General features: G+C 43.5%; 1 protein-coding gene across 4 annotated transcripts in view; it reads left to right on the forward strand.

Moving 5' to 3' along the window:
- The window catches only part of Prkn (parkin RBR E3 ubiquitin protein ligase), a 1,141,511-nt gene that overhangs the window by 941,089 nt on the left and 180,920 nt on the right, over positions 1-19,502 (forward strand). For all 4 annotated transcript variants that reach the window (XM_076926642.1, XM_076926645.1, XM_076926643.1 and 1 more), the window contains one exon: positions 4,729-4,878. In XM_076926642.1, coding sequence (XP_076782757.1) covers positions 4,729-4,878 — 150 coding nt within the window. The remainder of the gene's footprint in view (positions 1-4,728; positions 4,879-19,502) is intronic.

Below are 19,502 nucleotides of genomic sequence, written 5' to 3' on the forward strand. Positions count from 1 at the left end.
GCTCCTGCTGCTTCGACTTCCCCAGAATAATATACTTGAAACTGTGAGCCAAAATAAACCCTTTCTTCTTCAGTTGCTTTTTTCCAATTGTTTTGACAATGGGAAAGATACAAGGTATCTGTGAACTATCTACTTTATGAAATCATATCTGAAAATTTGCAAACTAGATTTAACCAAAGCTTAAATTAGAAGTTTGACAATCAATGTAATATTGAGAGAGAGAGAGAGAGAGAGAGAGAGAGAGAGAGAGAGAGAGAACATGTATTCCAAAGGCAAACAGTAAGTTACTTGTGTCTAATTACTTGCTTTGATTTTCTTAGGCCTAGTCTATGTTACCATGTAATCACATTCTCCAAATTAGGTCTGTTTATAAAGTGATCTCCAAGGTTGGAAAGTAAAAATACCCCCCATGGAAAAAAATGCAAGGAGCATTAAAGGAACAGCTGGTTTTGACATTTGGAATCCATTTATCAATTACCTACCACAATTCCATAAATTTTACTCTGAGGTAAGCAAGACATTCTGCTCTACTTAGCACCCTATCTATACTCTCCATGAAGCTTAGAGTAGTGTGCTCTCAATAAAATCTGTTTGTCATGCCTGTAAGACGCTAAAAGGAGTCTGTGGAAATATGGGTCATATCTTGAAAAGAAACTAAACAAGGCTGTTTGCTAATTACATGCCTAAATTATTTCCTTAGGGCATTAAGCTTTCTTCAAATACTATCACACTATTAGTTTTAGGTCAAAAGTTTTTCTTACAAATTTCATAGAATAATTTGTGTGTGTGTGTGTGTGTGTGTGTGTGTGTGTGTGCGCGCGCGCTGAGTGGGTTAGGCTGTGCTAGGGAGATGTTTCAAGTAAGAGTAAGATGTTTCAAGTAAGAGTACTTGTTGAGCAAAATGTAGACCTGAGTTCAGATTCTTAGAATCCGCTTAAAACCTGAGTTCTAGTTACTGGCCAGACGTATCAGTAACACCAGGGATGTGGGGAAGGAAACCAGAAGATAAATGAGGCTCCCAGGCCAAGCATCCTAGACGACCTGGACAGCTCCAAGCTCCTTAAGAGACCCTGTGTTAAGCAAATAAAATGAGACCTGATACTGCAAGGCATCCAATGCCATCTGGCTTCTCTATGCATGCAACAATGCACACATTTACACACACACACACACACACACACACACACACACACATGCTTTCAGTTGGCACATTCAAATCCTGCATGTGATTTTTAATATCTGGAAATCATAGGCATGTGTTGAAGTTTTTGTCTTCCCTTAGAAAACAAATTGTGTATCCAGTGCTCTTGAGTTTATCAGAGGTAAAATAACAGTCACACTTTTAGCTGATGGACAGAAAGAGGAACATAGCTTTGTGCACAGCACTGGCATTTGTGAATGAAGTCAGTAAGACTCTGATCTGCTATCAACCTTTGTCTATAGGTTAACATCTGCCTAGGAAAAGGCCTTTGTCCCAGGATCAGAGTAGTGAGATTCTGAATAAATTAAAGAGCTGAAGAAGCAGTTGTCAGATGATAAGATCACCAGTTGCTTTTGGGGGGGGAGGAATATGTATGGTGTGTGTGTATTTGTGGGGTTTGTGGTATGTGTATGTGCATATTTGTTGTTGTTGAGATGAGAATGAAACTCAGGCCATTTTGCATGCTAGGTAAGTGCTCTGCCTGTAAACTGCACCCCCAATTAAGAACAATTATTTTGAAACTTATTTGTATAGATAAAAACATCCTAAATCACTGTTACTAATATCCATTGCTATTACTTTATTAAAATTTTTGGATTAATTATTGAAACTTAATATTAGAGTCTACTAACGCATTCTATTCTTACAGTGTATGCAAACTGTTGGAAAGCCATCATTCGAGGTTCACAGTACAGATACCTAGACCTAAAGCTACACCTGAACCTATACCAATAGATAGATAGATAGATAGATAGATAGATAGATAGATAGATAGATAGAGGATGGATATAGGAAATCTGAATAAAAATCAATTCAAAGAGACTAACCAAAAAAATCTAACCAGCCAAATTTTCTTCTCAAGACAAAGCCCTATACTAAGAAGAAATCTGTGTAGAAGAAAAGGGGAAAGGGGAAAAGGGTGTCTAGTTTAAAACATGGGTGAGAAAACTAGGGGGTTGACTGTACCTGGAGCCCCAGCACTTGAAGAGCCAAGGCAGGAGAGCTACCTCAAGGTCAAGGCCAGCATGGATCCCAGTATGAGCCTCTATTTCATGAGCACAGAGATAGAAAATATATAGTCTTTCAATTATATAAATCATCTAATCATTCAATGAAATACCTCATTTCCTACACTAATAACTACACAGCTTATATTTTCCCAGACAGCCATCTTGAATGAAGATGTGCTTATGTGACCTTAGACTGTGTCATTGAGGATACACATTGTATGCGTATACCATTGTGTGTAGAGATCATTAGCATGTACCTAAAGAAGTTCCAGGTCTCCTGTCTTGTTTCCATGGGACCAGAAAAGGAGAACTTTAAATTTGTATACACAACCTACACCTTCAAAATTGACTAAGCCATTCAGTGAACTCTGTAACATTCCCAGGTACTTGTATATCGGGTGTCAGAATGTTGAAATTGAACATAAGTGTGACAGAAGTAATGACTTCTTTTTTGTACTCCTCTCTCTCTCTCTCTCTCTCTCTCTCTCTCTCTCTCTGTCACTCTCTCTCTCTCTCTCTCTCTCTCTGTCACTCTCTCTCTCTCTCACACACACACACACACACACATCTATACCTCATTCCAGTATATTCCCTCCATCCCCACCTTCTAAGGGAAATGTATCACATTCAAACTTGACTCCTCTTTGTCTCATACCAGGCAAGCAATCTGCCCAGAAGTTCTATTGTTTCTACCTTTCCATATGTCCAGTTTCAGGCACTGATCCCACCTCTGCATCACCGCCATGGTCCAGGCTGCCGTCAGCACTCACAGTGACTGCCAAAGAGAGCTCAGGCAAGCATCTCTGCTTCCTGCATCCCCTGTGCCCTTTAGAGTCTATTTTGAGTATATCCGTCAGACAGATGCCTTTAAAACATCAGTCAAGTCATACCAATCCTCTGCTCGGAGCTCTCCAAGGCTCCTGGTATCTTTTAGAGAAACAGTCAGAGTTCTTACAATAGCCATCAGGGACCCAGACATCCAGGAGCCCCGTGAACCTTCTGCCTTCACTGTCTCTCATATTTCCTGACTCACTCAGTGTCAACCCCACTGCTCTTAGAAGCACTACTCAAACCAGCCAAGTATATATGGCCTGAGGACCTTTGTACAATCTGCTGTTCTGGCTGCAGAACTCCTTCCCTGGGGAGCTGCAGGCTTACTTCCACATCTCCTTCAGAGATCTACTGAAGTGTGCCTTGTCTATAAGGCTTTCCCCAAACACTGTTTATACATGTGGCGTCTGTCTTCCCTGGGAGCCAATCCCATTCTTCTTTATTATTCCCCTCACTCATGGCCCCTCAAAATGCTGTTCATGTTCATCTTTCAGCGTTTGGTGTGATCATCTCATAGACAGGGCTCCTGGCTTTCTTCAGTGCTCCATCCTCAAATTGGACTCGCAGGAGTGTCTGATTGATACAGGGTGGACTCTCTGCAAAAGCTGCATAAATCAGTTAATAACTTAGCAAATCCATTTGAGTGACCTGAGTTTAGAAGCCAAAATCATTTAATAATGTCAGAACTTAGAAGCGCCGTGTTCCCATGGAATTCCAGGTTTCCTCCATGGGCCAAGGACACCACTACGGGGACCTGAGCTCAGACAAGAAGTCAGGAGTACAACATTCCAGAAGCACAGAGCACTGGTTAGTTTTTGTCAAGTTGACATGAACCAGAGTTACCTAAGAAGAGGGAATCTCGATTGAGGAATTACCGCTATCATGCTGGCCTGTGGACATGTCTATGGGGTGTTTTTTATTATTTGTAATTGATATAAGGAGGTCTGGCCCACTGTGAGGGGTGCAATCCCTAGGCAGGTGGGCCTGAACTATATGTGAGAAGTCTCTGAGCAAGGCAGAGGAAGCAGGCCAGTGGGCAGCATTCCTCCTGGGTCTCTGCTTCAGGTCCTGCCTCCAGGCTCCTGCTTGAGTCTGTTTTGAGTCTGGTTTCCCTAGGTGATGGGCTTGTGACTGGTAAACCAGGCAAACCCTTGCCACAAAAAGTCGATTTGGGTCAGTGTTTTTTTATCACAGCGACACATAAGCACAGGACAGTCTCTGTAGGGAACAGCCTAGAACTCTGACAAAAAAGACCTCAGGGTCTGGTACCCCAAAAGGGTACTATGGAAATGACCTAAGAGAAAATGGCTTCTAGTTGTCTCAACTCCAAACTCAGACAAGGAAGAAACCCCAAAGGTACTGCTGGATTTGCAGTGGCAGTGGAAGGGAGGGAAGAAACCTCAGTGAGCCTAGTCACCCACTCTTCAGTTGCAAAATGGGCTCAAGACAAAAGTGAAGTGGGCATCCCCTGGGCCTTCCAGTGCTGGGTCATACCTTTGCCCCCATATCCTCATCCTCAAATCCCCCACTCCCATACACTCCCACCCCCCAAATGTGTGTCCTTTCCTAAACCAAATTGAGAATATAATCCAAGTCCTTCAATTGGGAGCCTCGAGCAGAAAGAAGTCCTCTGAGACTGCTCTGGGTCACCGTGCAAAGCTCACCTTGCCTTTCCGCTTCTTCCAGTACAATAGGTACCAACAGTATGGTGCCGAGGAATGTGTGCTGCAGATGGGAGGTGTGTTGTGCCCCCGTCCTGGCTGCGGAGCTGGGCTACTACCTGAACAGGGCCAGAGGAAAGTCACCTGTGAAGGGGGCAACAGCCTGGGCTGCGGGGTGAGTAGTGACCACACCCAGTGGTGCTTGGTGGTGTGCACCTTGCTTCTGTAGATATGCTAAGACTGTTTGCATTTTCCTTTCAAGCTCAGACATATTTGAACTGATTACAGAAAAACAGATTGTTTTTTTTTCATTCCTGTGTAGGGGTCGACCTATGAAACTGTTTGTATTTATTTTGGAAGGAGGAGCTGTGCTGGGATGTTCTGCTGACTGTTTACTGGGATGTTTATTTTAAGATGCGCTTAACCCCCACACCAGACCTGTACACTTTCCTCACCATGTTTAGTTGATGCAGGGGGTGCGGGGCGGGGGGGGGGGTGGGCAGAGAAAGTCTTCTCAAAACCTTCAGAGTAAAAGTGGAGGAGAAACCGAGGTTCCCACCCAGTTGTTTAAGCGTTTCACCTCAGTGTTTCAGGAAACAGAATGGTTAGTATGATGGGGATGGGAGGGGACTCAAAAGCACTTTGATAGAAGTATGCAAAGCTGGTGGCACCTGTTAGTGAAGAAGGAGGAGGAATGAAAGATGTTCTGAGAGGTCAGAGCAGATGAGCTGATCAGATCCCACACACACCTCTGTCCGTCAAGGGGAAGTTTGTGCCAGTCCCCAAGCCCTCACTAAATTAGAGGTTCCAGTGACAAATGGCTACTAATACTGTTACTGAATCTCAAGCAGGCTGAGTAGGAAACGTGTGCAGTTTTACACGATGCTGTTGATCTTTGATGGGAAACATGTCTTATCACGTCTTCTAGAATTGCGGATTCATGAGGAGCTTTCTGGAGAAGGGTCCAGTTAGCCAAGTCTTAGTGCCCAGGCCTAACTCTTGGTTAAGTCTCTCGTTCATGCGTCAGTGTCCGTTGTTCTAGCGAAGCTTGCTGGGTGTCCTGTGATGCACCTCACAAAGCCAGTGATGTACAGTAGAGGAAGTAAGAGTTGAAAAATAGCAAGATGCAGCAATGCCCAAAAGGAAAACAAACAAACAAACAAAAGTTGCCTCTGGGTTAATAATCATAGTTGCGTGCGAATGAAGACTCAGGTAAGTTTGATGTCCTCAAAAGCCGTGTAAATCCAGCCCCAGGCCCAGCCTTGGTCTCCACCAGACACCCGTGTAGTCCACACTGACTGTGGATGGCCTAAGGCTGGCTGCCACAGTTAGGGATCAGAATCCTGTCAAATACTTTCTTTGCAAGCAAGTTCCAGTCATTTTAGACTGATGGATAATTTTATATGTCTGTCTGCTGTTATCCTAATGGTTCTGTCTGTAAAGCTGTGTTTTAATATGACTTCACGAGGCAGGTGATTTCTTTGGCCTGGACTTTGCGTTGTTTCTTACATTCCTATGAGGACTTTGAAGGTTTTATGTCGTTTTGTATTTTGGAAACATTCATGTAATGTTTGTATATTTGGGCTCAATTAAAAAAAAATACAGTGTGGCATCATGAGTAGCCTGTGTATTTAAACTACAAATCCTGAGAAATTACTTTATAAAAATTTTAATAAGTTTATTTAATTTGGAGGTGAAAATCTGAGGATAGCTTGTGAGAGTCAGTTCTCTCCTCTGACTGTGGATCCTTGGAGTCACACTCAGGGTCATGGACTTGGTGTGGATCCTGGGGGTCATACTCAGGGTCATGGACTTGGTGTGGATCCTGGGGGGGGGGTCACACTCAGAGTCAGGGACTTGGTGTGGATCCTGGGGGTCACACTCACAGTCAGGGACTTGGTGCCACGTGCCCACTGAACCCTCTCCCTGGGTCAGGAATTTGCCTCCTTCTCACAGCCATGCCCCATGGGCATTGAACTCCAGTGGTGCTAATCAGCTAGTCACGTGACTGCCAGCGTGTGCCTGAACCAATGTGCGTCTATGACTACTACTGTGTATAGTTCTCTGTGGTTTGCATGTTGGGGTCCAGCTGTGGTTCCATGCCCTCAATTTCCTCCCTCTCAGGAGTGAGTGCAGCAGGGTAGGGGGCACCTCTTTGAGGATCTTAGTGTTACAGCTCTCTTGATGAAGACTTTCTCCAAAGATCTTCAATGAGACAGTGCTCTGAGATGATCTTAGTTTGAGCACACAGCTTTATTCGGGTTGTGCTTGTATGCATACACTTATTTCGGGGTGAACCAGGACTATATACATGAACCTTGGAGAGTGGGAAGGGTTCTTCTTAGGGTAAAGACTTCATTGACTGGGGCTTAACATACTGGGGAGTCCTCATTAGTGTGAAGAGGCATTTCAGGATGTTGAACCTGTAATTTCCCCAGGGATTATGTGACATCCCTCAGGTAGGGTGTGGGTCGGTCTCCCCAGGTGAGACAGAGAAGAGGAAATCCCACTAAGAAAAGGAAGTCCTCCATTTTGTGTAGAGTTCAGGAACGCTGTCCGGACATAGTAGACTACAATCTTAGTAGCAAGGTGCAACAGTTTCCATCTGAAGAAAGTAGAATCCTGTGTTTTGCTTAAGTTGGGCTTCTCCAACACAGAATCTAAGATTGGTATATAGGACCTTGCTGTTCAAACACATATCCATGTCCATTGGAAAATGAGGTCCCTTGACCCTTTCTGCCTCTCTGTCACTGAGTTCACCAGATGCCAAGATGCAGTGAACATTACCTAACACACTATTAAGTTTTATTGTGATGGTCGAGATCCATCTGGCCATAGCCTGGAAGATTGGTGATGGTCAGGGCTGATTCATTGCTAGAGTAAAGAATGATTTGAGAGAAGGTACCGACTCCTAGGATTTGAGGTGAAATTTTGTACTGATTATCCTGCTCCATATTCCTGCCCTGATTCTTCTTCAAGGTAAAGTCCTGTGTTTGAGGTTGCATAAAGTAAATGAATGAGGGAGTGACCCGCATGATACAGAAGCAACAGGAATAAACTGAAATTGTTTCCCACGTGTCGATCCACTTTAGAGTTGCTTCCCTAGCCTCACAAAGATGTGTTCAGAAAGTAAGTGCCTCCACACACTTTTATAACAGGGTGACTTAATAGCACTCCTAGGATTTAATGCCCTGTGTAGAGATCCACAGAAAGTCCACCAGAAATGTGGAAGGACTACAGAAATCACCTATCAAAGGTTCTATCGGCTGCCAGGCAGCAAGCTTCTGCATGCTGGCATGTGACATCTCTTACTCTTGGGAGCACTCTCTTACTTCTGGAAGCACTGAGATTTTAGTTTCCACTGAATACAGAGTATTTATATATCACCAGGACTCAAGAAATATATATATATATGGTTCAAATAACCTGATCCCCATTCTAAACTAAACCTTTGATCATATTTGCACTATGGCTCATAAAAGCATTAATTGATTTCCTGAGGAATGTCTGTGATGGGTTGTTCTTCCCTGCGGTCTTCTCACAATGCATCAGAACTACCTCACTAACTTTTATGACTCCTATGCAAAATGTTGACATGTTTAATACTGGAAAATAGCGGCCAAATACCAAACACACCATAGTTACTGACCTGGAATGAAGGGATCTGTGAGAGTCAAACCTCCCATGTCCCCGATAAACCAAACATATTTGTCTTATTTGGTGCAATCTTGGACTGAAATATACCTGAGAGACTTTTTTTTTATAATAACTGAATTTGAATGAATAATTTTCTGTTTTAAATTAGAAATCCAGGGACAAGGTTTAATTTCAACCAAAAGGAAACCAAACAAGAAAAAGAGATCTTTAAAACCATATTCTTTTTTATAAATGTGTTCGGAGCCGACTTTTAGCAGAAAGTGGCTAGATCATCTTTGCAGCCATCTGGAACCATATACCCTGATAAGAGACTTGGTTTTCAAAAGCCTATAACAGCTGAAGCACACTCTGATAAATATATTGTTTATCCCACATAGCTTGTTTTGCTGTTTAGTGACCCCAGCTGCAAGGCTTACATCATATCAACACCTGCAAGGCACGTGGTATCTACGCGCCTACAAGGCATGTGGCAAAAGCCTATAAATACTCCGGACTTCCCTTAAAAGAGACTCAATAAATGAGAGAGACAATAAGAGAGATAAGAGACACAATAAAGGAGACTTAAGACTTGACCACACACCCTGTCTTGTCTCCATTCTTCGAGTCGCTTGCCCCTCCATCCTTTCTCTCTCTCTCTCTCTCTCTCTCTCTCCCCTTACACAGAGACCAGAGCGGCAGCTTGGGCCGGGACACAGTGGCTGCCAAGCGTGGATCAGAGCAGGCTGCAACATTTTGGCCCACAAAGCCGGGCAGTACGGGCCGCAACATTTTTGGCGCCCAATATTTTTGGCCCCCAAGCATGGGGCAGAGAGGGCCACAACATAAATGTATTTTTATTTCATTTGTATTGGTGCTTTACCTGAATGTATGTCTGGATGAGGGTGTTGGATGCCCTAGAACTGGAACTACAGACAGTTGTGATCCGCCATGTGGGTAGTAGGATTTGAACCCAGGTCCTCTGGAAGATTCTTAACCACTGAGCCATCTCTCCTTCTCTTAAAACCATATTCTGTTGAGGAAATGAGAAGGGATTTCTTTAGGCCCTCAGTAGTCACCTCGTTCTTTAACAGATAGTGGCTGTGTGGCAAAGAGCTGGGTTAGAGGGGGACACTGTGGCATGTGCCTTGGTCCCTCATCACCACAGGCTCCTCCTGAGTCCTCTAAAGCAGTGCTGCCTTTGTACTGTTCTCCTGTAAGCTCCAAGTTGTAAACACTGCATCAAACCCAGATTCATAAGCACATGCTGAGTATGGTTATGCTGTGTCTGTGGTGAAAAAAACATTGACTTTGAACTTATTGGGGGATTTTTAGTGAGGTCAGAATCTGACCCTTATCTTCAGTCTTTGTTTAGAGAAGGAATTAGTGACGATGCAAAGATTTAAGTTTTGATTGAATTAAAATTCAAATTTGCCAATAGGATATAGAGCCCTTTATCAATACACTGAGTTTAGAAATGAAAAGACAACAGGCATTCGGTGTTCACTGATGTGAGGAGGAGGGGACGATCCTCTGTTCTTCCTTCAATTCGTTCTTAGCTCAGGTTGTACAACAGGCTCTTCTATATCCCATGTTAGCCAAGGAAGCCCTCACCAGAGCCACAGGCATGTCCCACCGTGCCCTCACCAGAACTCCAGGCGTGTCCCACCATGCCTGGCTTCCTTTGCTGCTCTTTAGGGAGATCTTGGTTTATTTTTATGAAAATACATAAATTATAATGAAATATTTTGTTAAGTATAATGGGTTTGTTCTTTCTTAAAGAACTGGAATTAAAATCTACACTCCACATGGATGTGGCTTACACCATGATGTATTCAAGGAGACACCAGACCAGATGAGCATTCGTCAGGATGACAAAAATAGACACATCGAGCACGAAAACTCCAGTCTCTGCTATACTGTAGCCTTTGCCATGAGTGCCTGAACCTGCAGACATGCCCCAAGTAGAACCATGCCAAGGTTGATATGTTAATTTTTAATCTATAAAGCGTTTCTCATAAAAAAGCATTTATGAAAGAAAATCAATGCTAGGAAATGTCAAAAAAAAAAATGCATTCCTTGTTTATTTGACATGTGTCCAAAAATCTAATTTCAACTCCAAGACTGGCTCGTTTGCAGATTGGAAATAAGTCTTGCTAGACTTTCTGCCTTCGAGACAGCTTGGAATGCAAAGATAGAAAGCTTTGGAGAGTATTTATTTTAATTAAAGAAGCCGTTCTCAAGTGTACAAGCAAGTTCCCGCATACCATTCCTCTGCAAAGTGTTTGTCAATTGATGAATGTTCCTCGAAAGACGCTGTTTTGCGACTTGAAGTGTGTGCTTTATAATCCAGCACAGATCTGGCCATTCTACTTGTCTCTAGTCAGTTTTTGTTTAAATAAGGGGACGTGTTATTCTGTTTGGATATGAACTATCTTCTGAGAAGCTCCTTGCCAAAGGTGTGGTCCCCCGCTAGGGCTGCTGTGGAGGGTGATGGAGTGGCTGGGCAGGATGGGTAGCAGAGAAGGAACCATATCATAGCTGAATGGAGGCATTGGAAGTAGAGACTGGTGGCAGGAAGAAAGTCCCTTGAGCCATCTTTTTGAAAATAATAGCTTGTTCCTAGGCAACCGTCTTCCCTCTCTTTCCCTGCCTTGACGTAAGCTGCTTTTCTCCACTCAGGGTGGAGTGAAAGTGATATATCTGATCATGTGACTTGGATAGGAAGCCCCAACACAGTAAGCCTAAACAAACAAACAAAAACCCATTCTTCCATTGCACGTTTCTTTATCGTGCATTTTTCATCACAGCAACAAAAAGCTAACACAAGATGAAATAATTTCATCCTTTCAAAATGGTAAGCCCCAGCTCTCTGTATTAATTAGGAAGTCATCGTGGTCACAAACTGACCGAAGACCCCTGGTCTCACTTCATGAGCTACATAGAGAGCACAGAGCAGTGCAGAATACACTTCCACTGAAGAGACTACTGAATTTGTGGGTTTGTTTCGATGGTGCTCTGCTTCTCTCTAGGGTTTTGCTGTTCAACATGCACATACGCTGCTATTTACATCCAAACTCAGTACAATCAGCAATTCAGTTCCTTACAGTAGCCCCATTCTGAGTGCTTAGTGATCACACGGGGCAGGTAGCAACTGTATTGAACATTATAGACACAGCCTATTTTTGTTCTGCTGGAGAACAGTGGAGATGCCCATCCCAGGAGGTAGCATTGCAACCCCGAAGCTTCACGAGTCTTGATTCCAAGTACGCTGATTCCCTGCAGTTGTGTTTAACAAGAGAAATCTGGAGTGCAGGAATACAGAGCAGGCCAGGCCCTGTGCTGTGGGCACCGAATCCCAGTACTCAGAAAGCAAAGCATTTTTACCAGAGTTCTGAACAACTTGAAAGACATGGGGGTGGTGCATTTTGCAAACAGGACTTTTTGCAATATGGGTTCTTGGGGCTGAGGTGAGGAAATAAGGGACAGGATTATAGCACAAGTGCAGATGGAAAATAAAGTCAGCCAGGTGGAAACCAAAAGAAATGTTAGTTTTCTTTGGCACCTGCTAGGAATGCAATGTGGAGAACACGGGCCGAGCAAAAGAGGTCTCTGTGTTTAACGTTTAAACCAGGAGGGGAGCAGGCTGCTGCAACACTTATTTTGTTGGGTGGTGTTCTGGTGTCAGTTACAGTCAGACTGTTTGGTAAGTTCCAGACAAGGTCCAGCCTCAGCCTCTGGGTGTGTTTGTTGGAGGGGACACACTGCAGGTTCATTGCTGTTAGTGTCTCTAGGAACTCTTAGCCCTCACTCCAAAGCTCCTCTTAGCTGGGATTGTAGCCCAGTTGGCAGAATGCTTGACCAGCATGCATGAAACCTTGAGTCCGGCACCTGAAGCACCTAAAGGCAGAGGTGGCATTCCACATCTGTAATCTCAACTCTTGGAAGTCCACGGCCATCTTCAGATATGGACAGAGACCAAAGCCAGCCTGGCCCACATTCTGAAACCTGTTCCAACCAAGGCACTCCCTTTCTACCTTAAGTGTCCCCAGAACCAAGATGATTCCATTTTGTTTTCCTTTCTTGACTGGAAATGGGGTGATAGAGAGATGGATGGTCACATGACTAGCAGGCAAACTGAAGCATAGAACTTTCCGTTCTGTAGAATTAGAAGTTTCTGGTGTGCGGGCATGCAGTTTCCTGAAGCAGTGGAATGCTGGGAGTGTGTCTTCTCCATTCCACAGCCCAGGAATGGCCTTTTGTGTGTTGTGTTTTCCAAGACAGGTGTTTCGTGAAAACAACTTGAGAGTCAAATCGTTCCCTTTGTGGTTTTTTATGCAAAGTGCTAAGTAGCATACCACTGGCTATAATGAGCTTGGGAGAGCTCAGCCTCAAAGCCAGCAGGCCCACGTGTTTTCCTCTTAGTGGAGAACGGATAAATGATTTTCAAATCATATGCTATGTTTGTCTCACATGTATTTTTAGTACTCTTTCTTCAGCATTTCATACGCATACAATGCATTTTAATCATATTTGCCATCTCCCCCCACCTTTCCAAGTGCCTCCTTCACATCCCCTTCTCCAATTTATGTTCTCTTATGGTTTTATTGTTGCGTGCGTGTGTGCGTGCGTGCGTGCGTGCATGCGTGCATGTGCACGTGTAAACCTATTGAATCTAATTAGTGTTGGCCATATGGATATAGCAGTGACCACTGGGGCATATTCAGTCTATTGGAAGACTTGTCATTGAAGAAGACTGTCTGTCTCTCAAAGTTGCTGACAACCTATAACTCTACAACTAGAGAGCCTTTCTACCACCCATGCTGGGCTCTTGACTCATGGGTCTTGGTCAAGCCATCATAGTTATGAAGAGTTCATGGGTGCACCATGCCCATCATACCCAGAAGACACTTGCAACCAACTCCCTGCTCCTCTGCCTGTTAAATTCCCCCATGCTTTCATCAGTCATGATACCTTGGGTGTCCAGTTAATGTTATAGATGTCCCATTTGGGGTTGAGCATGCTATAGTCACTCCCTAGCACTATGATCAGATGTGGGTCTCTGCGATAGCTTCTGTCTGAGGCAAAGGAAAGCCATTTTAATGAGAGGTAGAGTTATATTAGTCATGAAAGCTTGTTGCTGGGCCTGGCTCGGGGCACAATTGCATTTCTACAGTCCATTTCTACAATAAAAATCCTTTTAATTCTGAAACTGTTATAGACATATTTAATGGGTTTAAGATCAATTCTAGAAGATAAGATGCTTTTTTCATAAATTGACTGTGTGTGGTGAATTACAACTCATGGTCAAAGAGTCTCTATTAAATGAATGGCATATTCCAACTTTTCATAGGATAAGTTGCAAGGAGCCGAATAATTTCCTCATGGTGGATATGTATCTCATAAAACACTGTGTCAGGTATTATGACAAAGGGACTGTTGAATTTAGAGATTTGGTTTTATTTTTATATTTGAACAAATCGCCTCTGCACAGCAAGAAGAAAGGTCACATAGCTATAGCTGAGCCCAGCCAGCTGGAAATGATTCAGAGTCTTCTTGCAAGATGTGGGTCCGAGTCTTCCTCCAGTCCCAGCATTCTGAGTCCTAGCCTCTCTCCCCCTTCCAGCCCAGAGGTTGTTGGTGATTCTTTGGGACACAGACAGCTGCATTCCCTCTTACTACACTATATATGTTAGGCCTTTATCCTAAACCCTTTGTCTTCTGTTGGTAGGAGCCCTACAGACACACTATGTTCTCCCTGGCTTTTCTCCTGCCCTGTGTTTCATTCTGCTCTCTCCAGGACACCAACCCCCCAGGGAGCTTCCCTCCTGCCTGTTTATCCCATATCCTCCATCATGCCTTCCTCTGCATCAAATTGCTTGCCCTGCCCCTGCCCCCCCCTCCCCCCCCACACACACACCCTCAGCTCTGGAAAATGGCCTCCTGATGCTCATTCTGGCTCCTTCACTCCACTCTGCTTCTCCCACTCCACTCGGTGTCCCACACCCACAGGTAACGGAATGAGACCATCAGAGCAGGATTCTTTGCTCTCCCATTCATTATTTTTATCGTGGTGAATATAGATGGCAATTTTTTTCCATTTTAATCACGCAAATGTTCAAGCTGATAGAACGGAAAACACTCACAGCCTTACCCAAGCACAGCAGCTCTCTGCGCCAATGTCTCCTCATCCCAGACGGAAGCTTATCAAACTCCGCCCCTCATTTTCGGCTCTGTGAATTACTCCAGTCTGGGTACTTCCTATCAACTGGGTCACTACTGTGTCCTGCTTGTTAGTCTTGGCAGCAGTATTTTTGAGCTTCTCCCATATTGTTACTGTGTGTCAGATTCTTCATATGACCAAATACTGTCCCACAATGGGTGCATACATGGTATCATGTAACATTTCTTTGTTTCCCTTTAACTTCTTTTTCACTCCGGATCCAAATTTAGGCAGAATCTCTGACTTTTAGTCTCTTGTCAGTGGTTTAAAAAAATCAAGTGCCAAGGTGGGGGGACACCTAGAGGGAGCCACCCACTCAGGGGAAAAGGGGAGAGGGGATGGGAAAACGATTATGAAAGGGGATGACCGGGAGGGGCCAGTGAGTGAGATGTAAAGTGAATAAATTTTTAAAAATTAAATTAAATTTTAAAAAAGACCATAAATAGTTCAATGTTATTTAAGTGGCAAAAATCAAACTGTGGCTTAATAAGGATTTTAAGAAGTCGTTTGCTTTAAATGCTACAAGAATGACCAGTCTCAAAGAATTCTGGTTATTATGGAAGTTATTTGATAATTTACAAAGAAATACTTTAAAGGATTTTATGAAATAAAAATGAAATAAGGCTCAAAAAAAAAAAAAATCAGGGTCACTTCAAGTCCCAAGTATAATATCAATCTGCCTAAAACACTTTTCACAAACAACAATCTTGATTTAATATGTTAAATCTCCTGCCACTGCATTCGGTCCAGGGACCCCATATGGGTCGAGCTAGTCATTTGTCACTCTGAGGACTCATCAAGTCCGACCTGTTGACTCTACTCACCTCTTTCTCCAGGTTGACAGTTCAGTAATAACTGATAGCTCTCATTTTCCTCTAAGACCTAAAAAGTGTCTACTGCATCCACATCCGGATGATGAGTTCAGAAATCTAATGCTAGAAGTCAGCTGGCCTTGAATATAAGGAATTGGTTGGTACCCACCTAGTTCAGCCTCCTCGTGGGATCATCCTTCCTAAACAAAGTTCTCTGCCCCTCTTTGTGTGGCAGAGCCCTAACCTCTGGTCCTTCTAGAAACGCAATCCTGCCCTGCTGGAATTAGCCCTCACAGACAGAATCACAAAGGCTTGTCAAGGTCTTGCTGAGGAATATTCGAGAGCCATGTGGTTCTTGCTTTGAGGCAGGGTCTTAGGTATTTCAGGCAAGCATTGAACTCACTATTCAACTGAGAGTAACCTTGAACTACAGGTCTTCCTATCGCTACCTCAAGAATTACTTTGTTGTTGCAGGTGTGTGGCACCATGTCTATGTTTAAGGCATTGGAGCTTTGAACCCAGAGTTTTGTGAATCCAGCACTCTGCCAACTGAGATACATCCCCTAGCTCGTCACAGGATATCTTCTGTCTCACTCTTTTCCAATAGATGATGACTAAGAAACAATAAAAATTTCACTAATACTACAATGGTTAAATACAGTTTTGACTTACCCTGTGACAATGAATAAGGTCAGTCTCTGCCCTTCATGTAGATTAATTTTTAATACATAGAATTCAATGAAAAGAGTCAAAAATAAAATTGGTCCTCATAGAATTATAAAATCTTATCTGGATTATTGTTATTAACCATTAAAAGCAGTTGTTTGGGTATAGGGGGGGAAGGGTATGAGAGGAAGAAGTTTTTATTTGCAGTTTAAAGCCTTCTCTAGCTCAGGTTTCCAAACATGTAATTAGAATACTTTTACTTTATTGTAACATAAAAGACTACTGTTTCTGAGATTATGAGCTACAATTTTTCTTAATTAAATGCCTGAAATATATACTAAAGGAACTTAATAACGTTATGTGTTAAAAATACAAGCAATGGGGCCTGAGAGATAGCTCAGTAGGTAGAAGCATTTGCCTGCCTGCTGACCCGAGTTCCAGCCTCAGAACCCAGAGCAGAAGGGAAGAAAGCCAACTCCTACAAGTTGTTCTAAGACTTGAATGCCATGGTACCAGTGCAACACACACACATACTGGGTACACACAGTAATGATAATGTTGTCCAGCACACCAGAATGACTGTGGTTCATAACTGATTATTTTGTAATGAACTAAAAGAGAGGAAGGAATTTGTCGGCTAAGCAAAGGTCGGTTTCAGGAGATGCAAAGGCTAGCTACCCTGACTTGACTGTTATACAACCTATACATAGAGTTATCACACTATATACAATTGTTATGCCTGTTGTATGTTCTAAAAAGAGAAAGGAAATCACAGATAGACAAAGGCAGCCTGGCAAGTACCTGCATTAGGTAGACCCATCCACCATCCTGAAAGAGTGTTTCCTTTGGGTTTTATTGGGGGTGGGGGCGAAGCATGTGCTTTGCACTGGCAGAGGCTGAGGCATGGACACCACATCCACCAACCTGCCCACTATTCTCATCGTGAGCAAAGCATGCAGGTGGCCCAGCTCAACAGCCCGTCAAGCTCGTAATCTGCATCAAGCATACCTTCCTGTCATACCAATTTAATTGAATGACATAGTTAAGAAAAATGGGAATGAAGTCTGCTGGGAGATTTAATTTATGTTCTCGAAATAAGCTTCATGAAACATGTCATCTGGAGGATTGGGAAGCTGGATGCACATAAATGAATTTCAGTATTTTTGTGTCATCCTTAAATAGTTTAAGTAATTCCTAAATTATAGGAAAATACATCCCAATGCTACGTTACACGTGTCTGAATTCTAGGTATTATGTTCTTGGTATTATTTTGTTGTTGTTGTTGTTGTTGTTGTTGTTGTTGTTGTTGTTGTTGTTTTTACTTTTAATTCTAAGGCAAGGTCTCACTCTGTAGCCCAGGCTGGCCTGAAACCCACTAAGTTACCTGTGTTGGCCCTGCATTTGCTGCAGCTTCCTGTCCCTTATGACTCTCCAGCTTCACAGTGTTATGTTACTGGGTCTCGTGCATCTAGCTCCCCTTTCCACAGACTGGAGATTGGCTCCCGTGGAGGCCAGAACCCAGTGTGCTGATGCCTGGGAGGAGACAAGTCTCAGGATGCTAAAGGATCACTCAGCACCTTAGGAGAGCGCCTTTCTCACACTGGCAGGCATTCTGTCAGACAGGAAGGACTTGACTCAGACTCCTGGAAGTTTACACAGTTTTGTCCCTTGTTGGTTTTTACTCCATGCTCCTGTCCCCTGGGGACTGGTGAGCTACTCCAGGAACCTCGGCAGCAAAGTGGCTACTGGCCTTCCTCTTGCTTCACTTTTCATTCACTTGAGCTAGAACCCTGCCAGCTGGTTCCTCAAAGTTTCCTGCTCCTCAGCCAGGAATGAAGAAAATCGCATGGGAGACATTGCTGGCAGAAACATGTGAGGCTACTACACCAGGCTCCGACCCACTCATCTGTATGGAAGTTTATATTCTGCACAGACTAAAAAGCAAGATGTTATTTTGTTCCGTTTGTTTTTGTTGGTTTGTTTGTTTGTTTAATGCCCATTTTATAGATTTGTTTTGTAAAGAGAATATTTTAAAATCCCGTAAGGCTGCAAATCTGTGTGGGTGAAACACAGTCAGACATGAATGTATTCTGTCCCATCTCCCCCTGCTCTTGAGCTGACTGGGAAGAATCTTGAGGGAAGGAGCTGTTTGAGGGGGGCACAACTTCTGATACCCTCTGGGAGGCCATTTGTCTAGTGGGCTTGCACTTCCACAAAGAAAGCAGTTTTCTCCTTTCTCTCTGTAGAAAAGGAAGCTGGCCCAGGATGCCTGCTTCTCCCAAGTCATGCCCTTCATACTCTTTAGAAAGAAGATAGTCTTGCCCCTCACAAGTTCATTTTTACATAGCCATATTGGTTATAGTCTCACTCTTACAGACAGTCCAGGAATTTGATGTCAACCGAATTCTTTCCCAAGTTCTTTTCAGGTATGGGTGTTAAATGACAGGCCTGTCACCAGACATCCTCTCTTAACTGTTCCTCTAAGTAGCTACACAGATGATCTTCCTCTGAAAGAATGTCACAAACCATCAAGGATTTCATGGGTGGTTTTGGTTTGGTTTTGTGGCTTTGTTTTTGTTTTTGTCTTTGTTTTTTTTAGACAGAGTCTCTGGTTTTGAAATTGCTATGTAGTATGATGAGCTTGAACTTTTGACACCCCCACCCCCCAGCCTTGTCTCCCAAGTCCTGGAACTACAAGTGCACATTGCTGCGCCCCGTTTCTGCAGTGCCACAAAGTGCGTGTGCTAGGCAAGTGCTCTACCCTCCACAGGGAGGAGCTGTGTCCTCCTCCCTAAAGAATCCTTCACCAAATCACAAGATGGGGATTTTGTATCCCACCTCTATGAATATGAAATATGTTTCTTCGTGTAAGCAGGCCTGCATGCTGTCACAGCCCTATCGTTTGGAAGAGTTATTAGGAGAAAAAAGCTCCTGAGCCAATCACTTTGTAAGTCAGTCTCGTGTGGGCATGAGATGAAACGTCACCTGTTGAATCTTTAAAGACTGTAAAGAGCTCTGGACGGATGCCTCTCAGACAAGAAGCTGGCAGTTATTTACTTATTTATCAATCTTTAGACCTTCCCCGCAAGCGGCATTACATGCAGAGAGATGACAGTAAAGGCTGTATTTAGGAGATGGCTGTTACTTGGAAAGTAAGTAAGTCTGAATCAAAGCAAGCCTCTGAAAGACCCTTACAGGAGACACGGGCTGTCAGGCCTTTGTGCGGGCAGCATTGTGCCCCTGTGACGTGCAGGAGGTATTTAATCAATGAGAAAGTCTGGAGTGGAAAGATAGGATTAAAGAGATAAGATCTCTGCTACTCTGTGTTTATTGACCCAGGAATCCACTCCCATGATGGGCTGAAGGGAAGACACTTCACATCTTGGATACTAACAGAGTCTTTTCTTAAAAAGGTCTCAAAATCGATGTTTTGAGGGTCCATGCATGTTATCAACTTGTTGTTTC

This window comes from Arvicanthis niloticus, chromosome 28 (assembly GCF_011762505.2).
Source record: "Arvicanthis niloticus isolate mArvNil1 chromosome 28, mArvNil1.pat.X, whole genome shotgun sequence".
Lineage (NCBI taxonomy): Eukaryota > Metazoa > Chordata > Mammalia > Rodentia > Muridae > Arvicanthis > Arvicanthis niloticus.